Source organism: Porites lutea, chromosome 10 (genome assembly GCF_958299795.1).
Source record: "Porites lutea chromosome 10, jaPorLute2.1, whole genome shotgun sequence".
Lineage (NCBI taxonomy): Eukaryota > Metazoa > Cnidaria > Anthozoa > Scleractinia > Poritidae > Porites > Porites lutea.
The window spans coordinates 32241132-32260531 of record NC_133210.1 but is presented as its reverse complement, the minus strand read 5'-3'; the positions used below and the strand labels follow the sequence as shown (position 1 = coordinate 32260531).

Genomic DNA, 19400 nt, shown 5'->3' with positions numbered 1-19400 from the left:
ATTGGTCGACTTGGAAGAAGAAATAATCGATAAAGATTTTAGGCAATCCTATTGGCTGGTTTTGCAATTTTGGGTACAACCGAAGCGGATTTTTACCGTGGGAGTGCCACAGGCATCCCACGGAATAACAAGCTTCTGGAGTTTTACAGTTACGCGATGCCTGTACTGGAACTTTCTATCGTCACGCAATAGAACTGTCTAGAATGATGAAACTCACGATGTAATGTCACAAGAATAGTAGTCTTGCAAGCTCTTAGAACTATCTAGAATATGAAATGACTGTATATAAGGGCTTAGCGAGCTTTGAGTTAGTTGTTGTTGTTACGACAGAGATTGATAGGAGAGCTATGCTGGGAAAGCCATAGCAGTTTGCTGCGGAGTATTTTGAAGTTAAGGCATCTCAAGTGGCTCCAGGACGTTTGGTGATAGCGGTGTCTACTGTGAGTTTGTGTCAGTGCAACTGAAGGTTAATAATAGGCTCTAAGTAGTTTATAGTAAGGTTGTATTGTGTGAGAGTCGCTCCCAAGTTGTAGTTATCACTTGAAGTATAGTTAATTAAATTAGTTGACGTTAAGGAGTCTTTTTTGTATTTTTCTGTCGGTTGAATTATACCGTAACAATATCAATGATCTGTGAAACTGGTCTCTGGAGTAAAAATCGTCATGAGCTGGGACTTTTTTGGAGCCGCTATAATAATGAAAATCACTTAACATTCACGTTTCAAAGAATTTATTGTAATAAATAATGGAAAGACCTTAATTACAATTATGCACTACCCTATGTAAAAGCTTAACAGATAAAAACAAACTATTACATCAAAATTAATTCGATACTAGTCAAACGTTGCATAAGTATTCAATTATATTTTTTATCGGGATACTTTTTAACAGAACTAAAATCCGATTGCATATTTTTTCTGCTTTTCGTGCAATAATTACTCATCTAAAAATCAACTGTAAATAGTATAAACAAACAATCTACATACAAGCTGTAAAAAAGCTAAGAATTCGACTAATCATATACTGATTTACACAATGATTATTACATTACCTAAAATATGAACAAGGTTCAAAACTAAAGCACCAACATTTCCAAAGCTTCCTTATTTATTAAAAGTTAGTGCTTTGTGAAAAATTGCTGACTTGCATAGACAACACGTTATCGAAGAGTTAATTATGATAATATCTTATGATTTTTTGCACCCTGTAGTGAGCATTTTGCTCGTTCTTATGTACGACCTATATACATGCACAACGTGGTAATTATACTTACAGTTCTCGACATTGTTTCTTAATTTTTTACAACATTTTCCAGTTTTTTTTGTACAACTTGTTCTTGCTTACTCACTGTAGCAAGTGTGGTTCGACTAAACTATTTACATTTTGTAAGTCACATAACTTACTTGTGTTGTTTTTGCAAAACAAACTTGAGCTACGATTTTTATTGACACGTGGATTAAGACTAAATTTTGTTTAACTCTTTTTCTTCAAGATTAAAATCTCTTTGCTAAAAACCTAACCCCCATAGGGAGCAATAAAATATTGTAAACGTATACATAGTATACACTTTTTAAACCACTGTACCTTTTTTCACAAAAAAAAGGTACAGAAAAGAACGTCAGGCTTTTTTTTCTTTTTTTGACACGCCTGAAAACTGTTAAGAATACATGATACATGTATTTCTTGCTCGAGAGCAGCTTTTCAATGAGTTCCACTATACTTGAGCTGTTTTGACATTTTGTGATTAGATATGTTAAAATTTCTAATGAGAAGTTATTGTCTCAAAACATTTTAAAAATCAGATATGCAATTTTTTTTATAATTATAATGATTGTAGATAACAAGGAAAGGAAAAGAAAAGTGTTCAGTGATTTCGACTAATCACAGTCTGATTTACAAATTTGGAAAGCCATTGAAAAACCGCTCTCATCATCCGGGAAAATGTTTGGTTACTTGATACAAGTTAACTTATAACGCTTCATAGAAGCTACTCTTGACATCAGTTTCAGGGAACCACGTGAAATCTGATTGGGCACTGGGGACAACTTGAGGGGTTAGGAAATCGACTGGAAAACCAATCGCTTGATTGGAAACAGGAACGAAGACTGGGTCGGGAACAGGAACACCACACCGTGGATCCTCGAATAATGAGTCGAGAACAGGAAGCCCACCATACCATGGAGTAGGAAGAGGAGTGCTATATGTTGGAGGCATCGGACACACTGGTTGAAAGAAACACTCTGGGCCAACTGGAACGCCATTCTTTATACTTAAATCAGGGAAGTTATTGTCTAGTAAAGATTCAGCTAAAAGAACGTCGGGAACAGTCGTCGTCTCGGGAACATCGACTGGGTCTGGAACAGTCACACCACTACTCTGGCCAAGCACAGGTAGCCCACTTTTCGAAGGTGCAACGGCGGGGATTCCATCAGAGGGATCGTAACCGAGGATTTCAGAAATGTCCCAAACAAACTGGTAGGTATTTTCTCGACCAGGAACCTTCTCCAACATTGACTTGCCGTAATAATATCGCAAGCCACGAGCGAGTTTCTCAAAGTTCATGGCTGGCTTCTTTTTTACTTTCCCCCACAACTCTGCCAGCTTTTTTGGCTGGAGAATTCTGAAGCCATATTTCTGCTCTCTTGTCCATTCAACAAGGCCTGATTCAAGCTCAGAACTGGGAGGTGATACGAGAAGCTTAAGAATCAGCTGCCATAGCTGCATTGGACCATTACCTAAGAAAATATAAAAAAATAAAAGATATATAAGCCTATCACTTCAAAATAATTATTTATGAGATGCTCTCTGTAGATTCAAATTTTTAAGTCTGAGATTGAAATCCTATGGTGATGGTGAGACAATTCAGCTAAAACATCTTAGTTTGACCCAACTGCATGTCGTTTTGCAAACTTTTATTTGCTTTCAGTTTTTAGCGAAACGAAATTTGGATATTTTTCTTGAGTCTGATAATAAGGCACTTCAGGCAGACGTTACTAGAGTTACAATGTGAAGTCAAACATTTTACGGAAAAGAGGGCAAATTTTTGTCTGCTTCCTAATAACTTATTTGTCAAATTAATCACTGTATGAAGTCGCATTTCTTGAAATTAATTTTGTAACGTACCTTCATACATAATTCTGGGCTTGGGACCTCGGTTTCGTTTCTTCTTTGGCTTGGGATTAGATTCATCCACCGTACTTGTTGCTGCTGGAAAAAAAAAACAAAAACAAAAAAACATGAGCGTTTCAAACGGTTTAAAACGAGTCTCAGCTAAAGCTTCGGACAAACGTCTCTTCAAAAGCAAAAGTTAACACATGTAATTAAAGGGAGGAAATATTTTCATTCTGGAAAAAAATAATAAATTTTTCGCGAAAAGAACTCTATCTCGGTTTAATGGCAAATTTTCTGAAGAACTCACCTCTTTTGGGGCTTTTTTTCTTGCTTCCAAGCCGAACTTCTCTCGCGGAGAACTCTTGATTATAGTCCACGGAGGAACTTGGAGATCCTGAAGCACTGCTCATGCTTTCAAAGCCTTCTGAAGAAAAAGACAACATGTTTAGAATCATATTTTGGGTCTATTTTCCATTGTTGTCTTCACGTACGTAGGTCACTACACGAAGGAATGATGATTATCTAAGTTCTTTCGGTCGCTGTTAGTTATGATTTGGTTTTTGTAGATCTGAAACTTGAAACGCGAGGAACTATTCTTATGTAAAATTTGTTGAACCAATTCAAATAATAAGCTACAGTACTGAGCAGCACTTTCCTGTAGTACTGTTTATTAAGCTGTGCAAGGTGATTCTAACTATTGAGTCTGTGAGTGAAATCCTAAAGTGTGACCATTCAAATGGAAGTTACTGAGCAGTACTTTGCTGTAGTGCTGTTTATTAAGCTGTACAAGGTGGTTCTAACTATTGAGTCTGTGGATGAAATCCTGAAGTGTGACCATTCAAATGAAAGCTACTGAGCAGTACTTTCCTGTGGTACTGTTTATTAAGCTGTGCAAGGTGATTTTAACTAATGAGTCTGTGGATGAAATCCTAAAGTGTGTAAAGGTGTCTGTGGATGAAATCCTAAAGTGTGGCCGTACTTTCATGCGGTACTGTTTATTAAGCTATTTAAAATGCTTAGAAGAGTGATTTTCTTACCATTGAGGTCATCATAGACGTTGTCAATGAAGCCATTGTCCAGTCCTGGAGATGGCGGGGAAGACATGTAAGCCGAATCAATTGATGACATTGATTCCGCCGGCGATGTCGTCCGTCTTTGCCAAGTCAACTGAGATGTAACCTTAACACGACTTGAGACGTCTGTAGAAAATGAAAACATGGTCGAAATTATTTCGTTATTCAGCTATACAAATTCAATTGGTTTTCTTTCTTTGGGTTAAAAGTTATTGCACACTTTTATTATATCTATTTCTATACAAGGGTATTTCCGCGTGATGTATTTTTTTCCCGAAAAAGGATGCTTTGACAATAAAAAATTCCCCTCTTTCATTTTCCACAACCTTGATATCCTAAAATAATTTCATTTAGTGTTTTCGTTTTGCCCTGAATTTCGCTCCCTCCATAACTAAAACTTAACAGACGATAAGCGTAAATAGACCACTTTTGTAAGGTTGAAATGTTGAAAGATTAATTTTTAAACCTTTCACTGAAAGATTAATATTCATAATTAGTTTTTGGAGCATTGCGAAATACCGAATAGTTTTAAAATGATACCGCGGACGTCACGTATCATGAAGTATTTTTAGTCATGACTCATCGCCTAAAAATATCTTTAGCACAGATCCAATGGATACAATGTTTACACCCTAAAAATTTAAGTACATGGTTTTTTCAAACTTTTACTGCTGACTCTAAACTCTAAGCTATTATCTTTTTTAAGCATAAAATAGTACGACATATAGAAACATATCTTAGCTTAAAAGTTTTAAAAAAAGTTCGCGGAGTGAAAGAATAACAAACTGAAACATTATTTGTTTCTTTGAAGGAATCAGTAGTTACGAAAAGGAAACTTTTCCACAATAAACATCAAATTTTACACCGTACCGTGTTCTGAGTTGTGACCAATGGTTAACGCTTCGCTTGCCGTCATCGTCTGTGAAAATATTCTACTGAACTGAGTGTGTATTGCTTGACACTCCTTGTTAGTATTTAGCGTCTGGCATAATGCTTTACGTCGATGGTACTGAGCGAAGTCCACGATTCCTTTCAGGTAGTCATGAATCTAAATAGAAATAACAAAATTAATAGAATAAAGTCAGTGTCTTTGCTGGGGCCTCGACAACTCTTGTAAGAGACCAGACGGGCACCTGAGGTACCCAGGGGCGACCACCATGAAAAGATACCGATTGAAGCAATTCTCAGTTAACATTTTATGCTTTCCCGATTGATGATGGCTTGATGAACAGCAATCGTCTCGGAGGAGTTATCCGCGCAAGATCCGACTCATATTCCATGTCTTCCATGGCAGAGAACAGACGAAAAATAATCGTAACAGCGCAAACTTTTTTCTAGTGGCTGTTATTTACTACCAGATGTAGTCTACACAATTATTGGAACTCCTTGTAGGCTTATTATTTGAGTTTTCCGGCTACTAGAACCGTGGAAAATCATGTCAATAAAAGCAGTTCATATCAAGAAACAAATGCAACGTTTGGTAGCATCTGGGTTTAACAATTTACCGCCAACGCTTGCCTCAATTAGACAGGGTTTTATAGACTACATTGGGGCTTCGCTCCGAATATTATTGTGATAACTAGGTTGTCAGTAATACTTTAGCTGGTTGCTGGTTTAAAAAAAGAGTTGGCCGATTCTCAGATAATGTGACTATCATGACGTTTCAGAGGATCGAAAAGCGACGAAGTAAAATGTAATGTAAGCGGTAGAAATTATGTGAAGATCACTTACATTAGCTATTTCTAGCTGAACCGATGTTGTTCGATTATTTGGGGACGCCATCCATGTAAAGTCTTCTGTAATCACAAACTTTCTCACAAAAGTCTTGCCTGCTTGTGTTGTTCTCGATCGCTGCTAGTCGGTTTTGACCTGCTTTTAGGTCTGTTCGCGTGATTAATACAAATTGAAATGAGGCTTTCAAAGAATTCAACTTCTTAAATGACCAATTATTCCGAATGACGTCAATCGCTCTGACGTAAAGTGAAATGTCGTGACCTTCACTCCACAGTGACGGGACGGTGGTCTGAAAAAAAAGAATTCAAAATTTCAAATACAAAAGATTGCATAAGCTTGAAAAATGTTTTACGTTGTTTACGTTTATGTTCCCTGGGGGAGACATTATGTTCTGTTCTGGTCTATTCGCTTGGATGAAGGCAATTTTCAATCTGAATGTTGCTTTGACGTAGATCCGTGGGTCTTGAAATAGTACACTGTTTAACTATTAATTGCAGACTAACTCCAGATTCTTCGCTTTGTTACACTCAATGTAGTGCTACATTTTAAAAATTTTCAGCCTATCTAAGATTACAATTGATCATTAGTTTACCATCGGGCAAGCTTTTTGTGTCTTTTGATCGCAGTGGGAAATGTCTTAAAACACCTCCTTGAAGTTAAACTGTGCAATTTCACAAATAAGTCAAGCCTATTATTTTATGGAAATTCCAATTTCATCTAAATTTTTGTTGATTTACGAAAACAAGCGTGCTAATTTTGTGATGCAAATGAATTAAATGACGCAGCAAAGTAACAGTAAGATCAATGGCTTATTTCAAAGTCTTGCAGCAGACCTACTTTGCAATTTTTGCAATGATTTCGCCTATTTTCAATGTTAGGCACTTTTGCTTTTAGGCTCTGTGAATGTTTGGCTGGGCAATAGTTCTCTCCTGACAAAAGCCTCGATTCAGCGGCCTGACAAAAGGCTTTGATGGTTTCTTTGTTTAGGTTCTATGACCTTTCTTGTGGCTTATTTCCAAGGTTGGATTAACGACAAAGCTTAAAAAACCAATCAGTGTTAACGGGAGTCGATTATGGGACATAATTCAAGGAGCAAGACAAGGTAAGGTTGGGTGGGGTGGGTGGGGTGGGTGGGGTGGGGTGTACTGATCCACATCACCCCTGTCAAATTGTATTTTTCAGTAGGGTCGCTCCTTCAGTACTTCCAACCGAAAAATTTCTTCACTACCCTATAAAGATTATACAATATCGTTGAGCCTTAATTAAGAAATAACAGTCGAAAGTTTTATTCATCTACATTTAAACCGTGACCCCCCTTCAAGGGAATTCCATCCTGAGTACAGAGTCCCTCAGGCAATTTCACGTCGTTTATTAAAAAAAAAATCATTGTGGCACTTTAAATTCCTTGTGGTTGAGGGTTTTTCATTCTCTGGTTTCAATGTGATCCACATATCGTATTAGAACTGCCTTTTAACTTCAACTCAACTCAACATTCTGTCACGCATAACAAATATTATCTCTCGATTTTTGTAGATCACACAGATCCTAATCTTTAAAAGAGGGGGTCTGTTTGATTGACAGCTTGGATATGTTAATGTGCCATCGCTTGGTCGGTGGGTCGATTGGAACGTTTTAAAGTTAGAACCTTAACACGCGATTGAGTATTCACGTGTTCTTCGCCGTCTTTTTTGTTGCGTGACTTTAAAGTGGACATGAGCTGAGAGTGTGTTCAGTTTCTTTACGGGGATCAGTTCTGTTTTGCTGATTGCTCGAATGTTAATGGCATTTTATAAAACTTTGCAGCCCGTGAGAAGCTTTCTATTTTGGGGGCTTTCTTGTTAACGTCATTAGGAACGTTGCCATGGGGACAGGGTACAAGTCAGTTTAACGCGAAACTCTCGCCAGTCCAAGGTCACCGGTATTAAAAAAGTCCTTAGTCTCCACTAAACCTTGAGAAAACCTGTGGAGTTTTATTTTAACAACTTTACGAGTTAGGGGTTTTTCTTAACAATCTACAGCAATAACCAGCCAAGGAACTGGAAAAAAATTCCATTGTTATTACGGGGGCGTGGGGCAGGAGCCGATTGCCCGGCTTCTCGCCTCGGCAGGGGGGCCGGGGCAAGAGGGCCTGAATCCCGCCTGATGTGTCGGGGACCTGTCTCATATATTTCTCCATAACTTTGGTTGAAGTACGAATACAGGGTGTCACCGAATTGTTTGCGTTTACAGTAATATTTGCAGACAGCAATTTGGATTGGGTTCATTTTTGAAGTTTTTATGATACTTGCCTGCTTGTCAACAAATTCAAAGGATTTTTCTTGGCTTTGAGGTTATCACAGTTCGAATCAGAAACCAAAGCGATTACGTTGTTCCCTTAGAAAATCAATTCTTATAGGGTCTGTTCTATCTCTCCGTTTATATGATTAAACTAACATGAAACTAAAATGGGCAAGTAACTGAACACTTTCTTAATAATCTTAAACTATCTGACACAATACGTTATTAAATCTGAGAGTGGCCAAAAACAAACGTGACGAAATGTAATCTGAACTTGGCTATCTTTAAGTATGACGCCATGAACGTCATTCCTCTTGAGTATATTGCTACATAATCCACTTAAATAATTGCATAATTTTATGTTTTAAATAGTATGTTTCACTTGGAGAAAGCCAGTTTGGATGGCCAAAGTATTGTGAAAATTTAATATATTTCTGCAGCATTTTTTGCCTCTGCTTGAGAATGCTCGTGGAAATGTGCTTTTATCTGTTTCTCATTTGTCCCTGTGCATTATGCTCTTTTCTGGAAAGGTCTAATTGCAATCGTGACCGTTTCAACCGTTGCGCAATCATTACCTCGAAAACATTGCGCAAGTCTGATTTTCAGTGAGCGTGACCAAGTCTAAATTTAGCATCTCCACCCAACTGACCTGATATCAAGCATGGTCATAAACAAACCACAACCGACGATGCGTCAGTTCAAAAGATGCATCAAAACAGCAGTGGATAAAGGTCTTACAAATTAATCAGTAATCATCTGAGTGGATCTAACTGTACCTGGAGCCGATTACTTAATCGACTCCTGACTGTACATATTTTTATTTGGGAAAAAATGTTTAAAGAGATGCTGTGGCCTCTAATGATCGGCAAACTGCGCTGTCTCTCAAGGGCATTTTTTTAACGTTCCCACAGGAGTTATTCCTTCAAAAAATATTTCCAAAATGATGAAAATCACCTCCTTTGTGTTATTATTTGCATATCCTTGCTCTGGACAAAGATGGAGGAAACTGGAAATTACTCTTGTATGGCATATTGCAGCTAAAAAATGCTACTAGCTGACCATGAAGCACTGGTTAACAGAAGCTCAGCCCGCTCGCGGTAAGTGTTACTGAAACCGCTGTCAGTAATAAGGCCTTTGCTTAAGGCAGTCACCCTTTTGATGAGGCTAGAGGTCCTGTTCACAAGCTGGCGAGGACGTAGCCCTTACCTCTGCTGTCGGGAAACCCCTTGAACCAAGCGAAAGCTGACTGAACCACGGGTAGGTTCATCTTCCAAACACTAATAATCGAAACAGAGAAAGCTTGGTGTAATTATCAGAATAGTTACCTACATCATTCGGACAAGGGGGTTATCTTATTGGGAAATTACTTTGCCTATTCATGACCAGTCATCGTCATTAGTCATTCTCTTTTGGCATCTTTGTGAAGGGTTCTTGATTGGGACGTTTGACTGCTAATCATTTTAGGGACAATTCTTGGTGCGACCCTCTTGCTGATCTTCTCCTATCTGTCAGTACAAAAAGTTGAATGAGTCTCAATGAACAACTTTTAAACGAAAGCTTGATCCGAAAGAAAACGAAAGCTACATCAGAACTTAATTATCAAAGAACGTATGTTGTCTTAAATCTCACAATATTGTGGCAAACCTACGAGTCAATGGTGTTACAAACATACATACTATAGAACTGTTTCACAGATACTATGACTTTGTCACATAATTTCAGCTAAAATATCGCACTCTGAACACAGGGAAGAAAGTTCTGCTTCGAACTTCAGATGCAGGAGACTGATACAAGCAAAAATCACCTGCTGTTTCTTTAAATATAACCTCAGGCTCTAGTAAACAGAAAGCCTTGAAGGAGTGTCTATGACTAGAGTTGGGCGTATAAAAGTGATAGTTTTTGACTTGGAGTTATTGCGTTAAGAACAGCCTCAGGGTGATTACAAATGGCAATGATAATGACCGATTATGATAATGGTAATAACTATGACAATGAAAATGACAATGACAATGATAACTTGATGATGATGACAATGAAAATGACAATGACAATGACAATGACAATGATAATGACAATGAAAATGACAATGAAAATGACAATGACAATGACAATGATAATGACAATGACAATGACAATGACAATGATAATGACAATGTTAATGACAATGACAATGACAATGACAATGATAATGACGATGGCAATGGCAATGAAAATGACAATGATAATGACAATGACATGGATAGTGACAATGACAATGGCAATGATAGAGTGGTTTTCGTTTGAGTGTCGTAAAACCAAAACCAAAGTAATTACTCTGGCCAATCACATAGGACTCAGACAATACATTGAACCAATCAAAACTCGAAGTACTTACATGTGGCTGACGCAAAGCGCGGGAAAATGCATGCGAGCGCGTCACAATTGGCTTTGGTTTTACTTCTGATTGGGTGAAAAGGTGGCGCGAATCTTTTAAGCCAATCGCATCGTGTACAAAGTGCAAAATCAATTACTTTTCGACACTCAAATGAAAACTGCTCTAATGACAATGACAATGACAATGACAATGACAATGACAATGATAATGACAATGTTAATGACAATGACAATGACAATGATAATGACAATGACAATGACAATGACAATGATAATGACAATGGCAATGGCAATGACAATGACAATGATAATGAAAATGACAATGGCAATGACAATGACAATGACAATGATAATGATAATGACAATGACAATGACAATGATAATGACAATGGCAATGGCAATGGCAATGACAATGATAATGACAATGACAATGACAATGGCAATGACAATGACAATGACAATGATAATGATAATGACAATGATACTGACAATGACAATGATAATGACAATGACAATGACAATGATAATGACAATGGCAATGGCAATGACAATGACAATGACAATGATAATGACAATGTTAATGACAATGACAATGACAATAACAATGATAATGACAATGTTAATGACAATGACAATGAATATGACAATGATAATGACAATGACAATGGCAATGGCAATGACAATGACAATGATAATGACAATGTTAATGACAATGACAATGACAATGGCAATGACAATGACAATGATAATGACAATGTTAATGACAATGACAATGACAATAACAATGACAATGACAATGACAATGTTAATGACAATGACAATGACAATGACAATGGCAATGGCAATGACAATGACAACGATAATGACAATGTTAATGACAATGACAATGACAATGGCAATGACAATGACAATGATAATGACAATGTTACTGACAATGACAATGACAATAACAATGATAATGACAATGACAATGACAATGACAATGACAATGACAATGACAATGACAATGACAATGATACTGACAATGACAATGACAATGACAATGATAATGAAAATGACAATGACAATAACAATGACAATGACAATGACAATGATAATGACAATGTTAATGACAATGACAATGACAATGACAATGATAATGACAATGTTAATGACAATGACAATGACAATGATAATGACAATGGCAATGGCAATGAAAATGACAATGATAATGACAATGACATGGATAGTGACAATGACAATGGCAATGACAATGACAATGACAATGATAATGACAATGTTAATGACAATGACAATGACAATGATAATGACAATGGCAATGGCAATGAAAATGACAATGATAATGACAATGACATGGATAGTGACAATGACAATGACAATGACAATGACAATGGCAATGAAAATGACAATGATAATGACAATGACAATGACAATGACAATGACAATGACAATGATAATGGCAAAAATAATGACAATGATAATGACAATGACAATGATAATGTCAATGACAATGACAATGACAATGACAATGACATGGATAGTGACAATGACAATGGCAATTAAAAAGAATGACAATGGCAATTAAAAAGACAATGACAATGGCAATGACAATGACAATGGGAATAATAATGACAATGACAATGATAATGACAATGACAATGACAATGACAATGACAATGATAATGATAATGACAATGACAATGATAATGATAATGATAATGATAATGACAATGACAATGGCAATGAAAAAGACAATGATAATGACAATGACAATGACAATGATAATGTCGATGACAATGACAATGACAATGACAATGACAGTGACAATGACAATGATAATGGCAATGAAAAAGACAATGACAATGGCAATGACAATGACAATAGCAATAATAATGACAATGATAATGACAATGACAATGATAATGATAATGACAATGACAATGGCAATGAAAATGATAGTGATAATGACAATGACAATGGCAATGAAAATGATAATGATAATGTCAATGACAATGAAAATGACAATGATAATGACAATGACAATGACAATGACAATAAAAAAGACAATGATAATGACAATGGCAATGATAATGATAATGACAATGACAATGATAATGACAATGACAATGATAATGACAATGGCAATGAAAATGACAATGATAATGACAATGATAATGACAATAACAAGGATAATGACAATGACAATGATAATGACGATGGAAATGACAATGACAATGACAATGGCAATGATAATGATAGTGACAATGGCAATGAAAATGACAATGATAATGACAATGACAAGGACAATGACAATGACGATAACAATGGCAATGACAATGATAATGACAATGACAATGACAATGACAATGGCAATGATAATGACAATGACAATGGCAATGGCAATGACAATGACAATGACAATGACAATGATAATGACAATGACAATGACAATGACAATGACAATGACAATGACAATGACAATGACAATGACAATGACAATGACAATGACAATGGCAATGAAAATGACAATGATAATGTCAATCACAATAATAATGACAATGATAATGATAATGACAATGACAATGGCAATGAAAATGACAATGATCATGTCCATGACAATAATAATGACAATGATAATAACAATGAAAATGAGAATGTCAATGACAAAGATAATGACAAGGACAATGACAATGACAATGATATTGAAAATGACAATGATAATGTCAATAACAATGAAAATGGCAAGGATAATGACCATGATAATAATAATGACAATGACAATGATAATGACAATGATAATGTCAATGACAATGAAAATGACAATTACAATGATAATGACAATGAAAATAATGATCTTAATTTTTGCAGGATGTCATATACTAATACATAATATCTTATGTTACAAAGAGAGAAAATCGAGGTTAAAAAGGAATGAAAATAGATGCAAATGAAACTATATTAAGGAATTTAACAACCGATATTGTTTCATCGTAAAAACCTGCCTGTGATAAAAAAATCCAGTCTTTATTCCTGGCTTACCAATGCATCTTTCCCTAAAACTATGATCAGATTCTGTTGAATTTGGAAGTGTTGGATTGTTGAGGAGAGGCAAGAGCCTGGTGGGAGAGGATACAAAACAAAGTGCTCGAAGAAAAACATTTCATATTAGAACGTGCCATTAGGGAGGGGAGGGGGGAAGCATGAAGGAGTGCTTTATTCACCACTACGCGCATACGCCACTCCTGATCCCTGATCCCCGTAAAAACGACTAGTTGCCAGACCTTTCCTCCTCTCCCTCTTCTATCAACAAAGTCCACAGGACGCCCAGGCCACAAAGTGACACTGTTGCATTACCTTCGAAATATGGTGATTTGTATGGAAACAACGATAGTTTCTGATACCTAAAAACAACAAAGCGATAAATATAAGAAACGGCCTGCCTTACGTAGGTTGTATGTTGTAACTAGTCCCCTGAGATAGCAAACCGGTTCCATAACTGAAAGCTATTAAATAATCCTGAATTACCGCGAGGACTTAGGGACCACGCAAGAAAAAAGAAGCATACACGGAAAGTGAGATAAGGTGTTTCATATTTTAAAATCTTTCACAATTTTAGGTCACAGAAATAATCGTGTTTTGCCAAAAAACCCTCTTATATTTGGAAGGATACGCAAAAGTCCTAACACTCATATTTCTGATGGTGGTATACCTGTGCAAAACCGCCTTATGAGCATTTCTCTAGTGTCTCTTGTTTAAAGTAAAAAAAAATCACTTATAAACAGCAATGAATGTCGCGGCACTATGTCGGTTTCGATTAATCTTTATATGAAAATAACCTACTTTTAAACCTAGTAAATCAAAACTGAACAAACCAAGATTAACGCGGAAGGAAATTTGTAAGGAAAGAACCTTTCCTCGTTTCATTTTCTTTTTTCCAAGGGCATCGCTCAAAACGCCGGCTGGAAATTCGCATGTTACGCCGGGGACGTTTTGAAAAAGTTTCGAAAAAAAAAAGAATGGGCTCTAGAAACGGAAAAGCGGCTTTGTTGGAACTGATTAATTCTTGTGATGTTCAGGCAGCCGAAAACTGTCACGAACAGAAACCACACGGACCACTGATTTTAAGATTCTGTATTTATTATATAGTCTTTCAGCCCCTGAGATAATGCATTAGCGAAGTATGAAGCCATTTATTCGCAACAAGTACTTTCTTTCGTTGCCATTAAGAGGATAAACAAGCAGTGGGAGAAAGATCATAAAAGAGGAAAGGAATTTAACATTTTTGCTCTTGAAAAGGGTTTGAAAATAAAACAATATTTTCTGTCCTGAAGTCACACGTGCTCGATGGAGACGTTTTGTCTGAAGCAAGAAGGCTAGGGGGTCATGGATCGATTCAGTAATTGACGTCATTTCTGTGAAACGCTATTGGTTACTGGTGGTTGAGTGGCAGCTGTCTTTGTTGAAGCATTTCATCAGTGCCAAATAACGTGACAAAAGCTCTTACTTCTGCTATAAAAAAACTGATTATTATTCACATCACGTTCGCACTCTGGCATTCCAAGAATAAAGGGAAGTTGTTTACCAACTATGCATAATCAATTAACCCCGACTGATATGTTTTCAGTTTTCAGTTTCTAGTTATACTGAAACACAAGGTTATTTTGAGCTCTTGACGATGGTTTTATACAAAAATGGGAACCATTGATTAAATGAAGCCAAGCCGTTTGATGCATTAAATATTCCGCGGGAAAGCTTACTGGGAATTTGCACTCTTTTTTTCATTAAGAATACGGGGTGAATAATACATTAAAAACAATTCTTAGAACGAAACAATAGAAGGAGTTTTGTTTTTGATGTTTCTCAGAAGAATGCTGTTGAATATATTACCGAGAAATTGATTAATCTCTCCAAGAAAATAACAAAAACATGCCTTCAGGAAAAAGTAAACTTCAATATTCCCTTTAGTTTGTGATTGGTTAGTTTGGCTCTGGTATTTCCCCCGCACCCAGAAACGTCAAATATCTGTCAAGTACTTTGTAGGCCAAAAAAAGACTCATTACGTATTGCTTTATCTGAACCAATCACAAACCGAGAAAATACAACACATATTCTCGTCGTTGCTTCAATTTTGTCATTCTGCTTTCTGGTTTGTTCGAGTATTGACTTCGCGGCTTTGTGTTCAACGAGACCAATTCTTTTTTTGTTACCAAACAGCAAAATTTTACCGAGATCTTCATTAATTTGACGTTGAAGGTAAGCTAGGGTTCTAGAACTTGAAATCAGCTCAATTCTGTGCTTTTATGCGCGCTGTTGTTCAGCGGAAGATGTAGGTACAGAGTTCCGCGTTGGTGTAGTAGTTCGCGGAATCTTCACAGCACATTTCTAAGACTTGACGAAACGTTTCTTTTTTCCTTTTAGAAGAGATAAAAAGAAAAGATGGAAAACATGATGAACGTTGAAAATTTTGATTTGCTACAGAAAGTGGAGGTAAGAACGTAAAACACGCGACTCAGCTCGTTTCAGCGCTCTTTTTAGCTTAATAAAACCCTGTTCACACCAAAGGGGAGAAAATTGTGAACTTATTCTCGCTGCCTGTTCTTTCGTTCAATCGTTACCGTTGAATGTGAGTTAATTTACAAAGTGATATCCGAAGTCTCGAACTTCCTTAAAGATGCGACGCATTCATGAACTAAGCTTATGGTTTTGTTGATCAGTTAAGAGCTAACACGTTTTGTTGATTTCTGTTCAGACCTTCAACAATCTCTTCCATGGTTTCCCGGCTGTTTTCCCTAGGATGAGCGATCTTGCGCTGTTGAACGGGATGTTTCATGCGGCAAAGCAGCCATTAGTACCCGAAGGGACTCCTGTTCCTGGTTTTGAACGCCCAACACTTCACCAAATGCCGTCTCAAGACATTGCATCAGGTAAAAAAAATCAGATTTTTTTTCGTTAACATCTTCACTTATCTCGGTATCAAAACTTTCGCTCGCGAAAGCGGAAAAATTGACGCACTTTCATCTAACATGCTATGTTCGGTTTGTCTTGTTTCTCAGCTCTAGAATACACAGAGGGACGATCATTCATGGAAGATCTAAATGAAGCTCCAGAAACTATTGAAGAATTGTTTAATGGCAGGTCTCATCTCAGCTTTGATCAGAGCGGTACGTGTTGTTTGTTTCGTTTAATTTTCCGCTTTGGAAAAGCCCTTCAGCACCCCGCTGAGTTCTAGGAAAACCACGTTGTCATTATCAAAGCAATTATATTATGCTAATGTGGTTTCGAATCCCAATTATGGGCAGCTTGATTGACAATCTCTCTAGAGGTGATTAATTTTTGGGGGGTGTAAAGTACAAAATATCTTTTAGAACTCCTACACTTTCTCAAAACGTGTACAGGTCTTGTTTATGAGATGTTAATTTTTGGCAATTTCTTTTGCAGATATGGATAACTTTCCCGACCTATCTGTGTTTGATCAACTTCAAGAAGAGCATTCATTCCATGAACAGTACCCTTTGGCCCTACTGAACTTGAAGGAAGAAACAAAATCTCCCATGTCTTCTTGTGACTCTGTGTACAGTTATTCATCTGCAAGCCCTCCTCACAGCCCAGCTATCAGTGACATTAGTTCTCAAGCTTATAGCACAGATGAAGGAATTCAGAGTGACTTCAGTGATGTTGAAGGTTAGTTTTTAACCTTGTCTATACCCAGACTCCAAATTAATACCTCAAAAGTTCTTTAGTATGCATTATTTTGTTCTCTTAATATTAAATTTTATTGTTTTTTTTCTTTCAGAATTGCTTAGCCCAGTTGCTTCACCACTGTCTACATACAACGAAACAGAGAAGCAGCAAATAGTTGTGAAAACCGAACCAAGTGATGTCACAACCACCAAGACACAAAGAAGGAAGAGAGGACCCAAACCACCTGTGAAATATCGAGGTAGGAATGAAAACAGGAAGTTTTAAGCTTTTGGGTTACGAGGAGGTGGTGGTGGGGGGGGGGGGGGGGGGAGTTGTTGGTGTAGGCGGGCATATTTTTTCAACACCTGTTTTTCTCATAAATATTTCACAGAAATAAACTTGTTTTGTTGATTTCCTTTAGGTGATGGTCCGATCCAGCTATGGCAGTTTCTGTTGGAGCTGTTAATTGATCTAAGCTGTGGAAATCTGATCAAGTGGACCCAAGATGAGGACTATGAGTTTAAGATCCTTCAGCCCACCACAGTTGCAAAGATGTGGGGAAAGAAAAAGAATAAGCCTACTATGAACTATGAGAAGCTGAGCCGTGGCCTGAGGTACTATTATGGCAAGAATGTCATTGAGAAAGTACATGGCAAAAGATATGTTTACCAGTTCATGTGCGATATCAAAGGCATCCTTGGCTATGACCCGATGGTGAAGTGTGAAGAAGATTCTGGTGCAGAAGATGTGGTGTGTGGTGAACCAGTAATGTCGCCTGAAGTTGAAGACCTACTTGTTTCGTCTTCAGTTGGAGATGGCTTTTATGCAGGGCCACTTGATTTCAGTGCGCTTTGTGGTTACTAGTTCCCATGTTTTTTTTTGTCGATACCCAAAACGTTGTGTTTACTTCGGTAACGTTCGAGTAGCTTGTATCAAGCACGGCAGTTAGCCATTTTATGAATCATGTTGATTCGACTCCCCAAGTTAAAATTTTCATACTGTGTATGCATGCAAACAAACCAAGGTTAAAAGATTGATAGTTATCTCTGGGAAGTTACCTATCATGACTGTATATATCCCGTTTCAGTTTTTTCATAGTGTTTTTGTGTTTACTCCGAGAAGAATAATATAAAAGAATTTTCCTAAAGTAAAAAATAGTGTGCATTGTTTTTTTTTTATAAAGGTTCAAGAAAAAAGTCATTATATTCAACATGGGGAAGTGATATGTGTTGCTTCTCCCTTTTTACCATTATTATGTAAAAGTTGCTTCAGAATGATTATGCTGAAAGGTTTGCAGAAATGGAAGCAGTATGTGTTGCTTCTTTCAAGAATATATTGTAAATTGAGAGTATATTGTAAATTGCGCTATCTAGTCATATTGATTTTAAATTTGCTCTTTTGCTACCAGGTAGCTCACACAGTACGCGCCAAAGTTGTAATAGTTTATCATGAAAGCTGTGAATTAAAACCCTGCATTGAAAAAACCCATGAGTTTGTTTTTACTGGTTGTGTTAGATCATTTGTGGGAACTGATCCTTGTGTGAGAGAGTTGAAACTTAAAAAAAGGCCAACCAAAGAGGAAACCTACTTTGTGATTGAAATATGACCAGAGAGATTAAAAAGTATGAAAAAAAAGTGCCAACATTTTTCATTAAAGCAGAGAAAACTATGTTGGTGACTGGTACCCCTGGATAGCCCCAAAAACCTATTTATAGGTTGTCTGATGTGTGACCTCCTTTATAAGTTTTAGGAGTAACTTTTTCCAACCCCCTCAGCTGTGATAACTTGATAGACAAGGAAACAGCAATGTCAAATTCATCAGGTTTGGTAGCCAATGGCTTGAGCTTCTTGGTATTCTCTTTCTGGCTTACACGCATGCTAATGCTTTTTCATCCATATCTCCTGCCCTCAGCAAGCTTCATTGCCTGTTGTAGCACGACAAATTCACGAGGAATAGTGTGAAGAGTATGCAGGGATTTTCTTAGTACCCATCTCCTCCACCCCCTCTGGTCCGCTTGAACAACTCATCCCCTATTTTACCAGAATAAACAGAATAAAAATGCAGTAAACTCCCCTGCATATGCATCTTCGTAAGGGGTTTTAGCAGGACTTCGTGGGGGGGGGGGGGGGGGGGGGGGTCTTATGAGTGGAA

The 19400-nt window shown here is 37.1% G+C and overlaps 2 protein-coding genes across 6 annotated transcripts; one reads left to right on the top strand and one right to left on the bottom strand.

Moving 5' to 3' along the window:
• Positions 1-712: 712 nt before the first annotated feature.
• LOC140950580 (uncharacterized) lies at positions 713-6117 on the bottom strand. Of its 4 annotated transcripts, none has more exons than XM_073399820.1 (6): positions 5915-6117; positions 5054-5231; positions 4148-4309; positions 3418-3531; positions 3123-3203; positions 713-2734 (listed from the first exon to the last, which is right to left on the bottom strand). In XM_073399820.1, exons 1-6 carry the CDS (start codon positions 5963-5965, stop codon positions 1968-1970), a joined length of 1353 nt encoding a protein of 450 aa, XP_073255921.1. In that variant the 5' UTR covers positions 5966-6117; the 3' UTR covers positions 713-1967. The 4 variants fall into 4 exon arrangements, with proteins under 4 accessions (XP_073255921.1, XP_073255920.1, XP_073255919.1 ...); XM_073399819.1 differs by having other exon boundaries at positions 3123-3206; positions 5915-6116; XM_073399818.1 differs by having other exon boundaries at positions 3418-3534; positions 5915-6115.
• A 2775-nt stretch (positions 6118-8892) lies between these two features.
• On the top strand, positions 8893-18661 carry LOC140950579 (uncharacterized). Of its 2 annotated transcripts, none has more exons than XM_073399816.1 (7): positions 8893-9291; positions 15986-16054; positions 16317-16491; positions 16621-16728; positions 17006-17248; positions 17361-17507; positions 17670-18661. In XM_073399816.1, exons 2-7 carry the CDS (start codon positions 16004-16006, stop codon positions 18110-18112), a joined length of 1167 nt encoding a protein of 388 aa, XP_073255917.1. In that variant the 5' UTR covers positions 8893-9291; positions 15986-16003; the 3' UTR covers positions 18113-18661. The 2 variants fall into 2 exon arrangements, with proteins under 2 accessions (XP_073255917.1, XP_073255916.1); XM_073399815.1 differs by lacking the exon at positions 8893-9291 and adding an exon at positions 15729-15820.
• Positions 18662-19400: the final 739 nt, after the last annotated feature.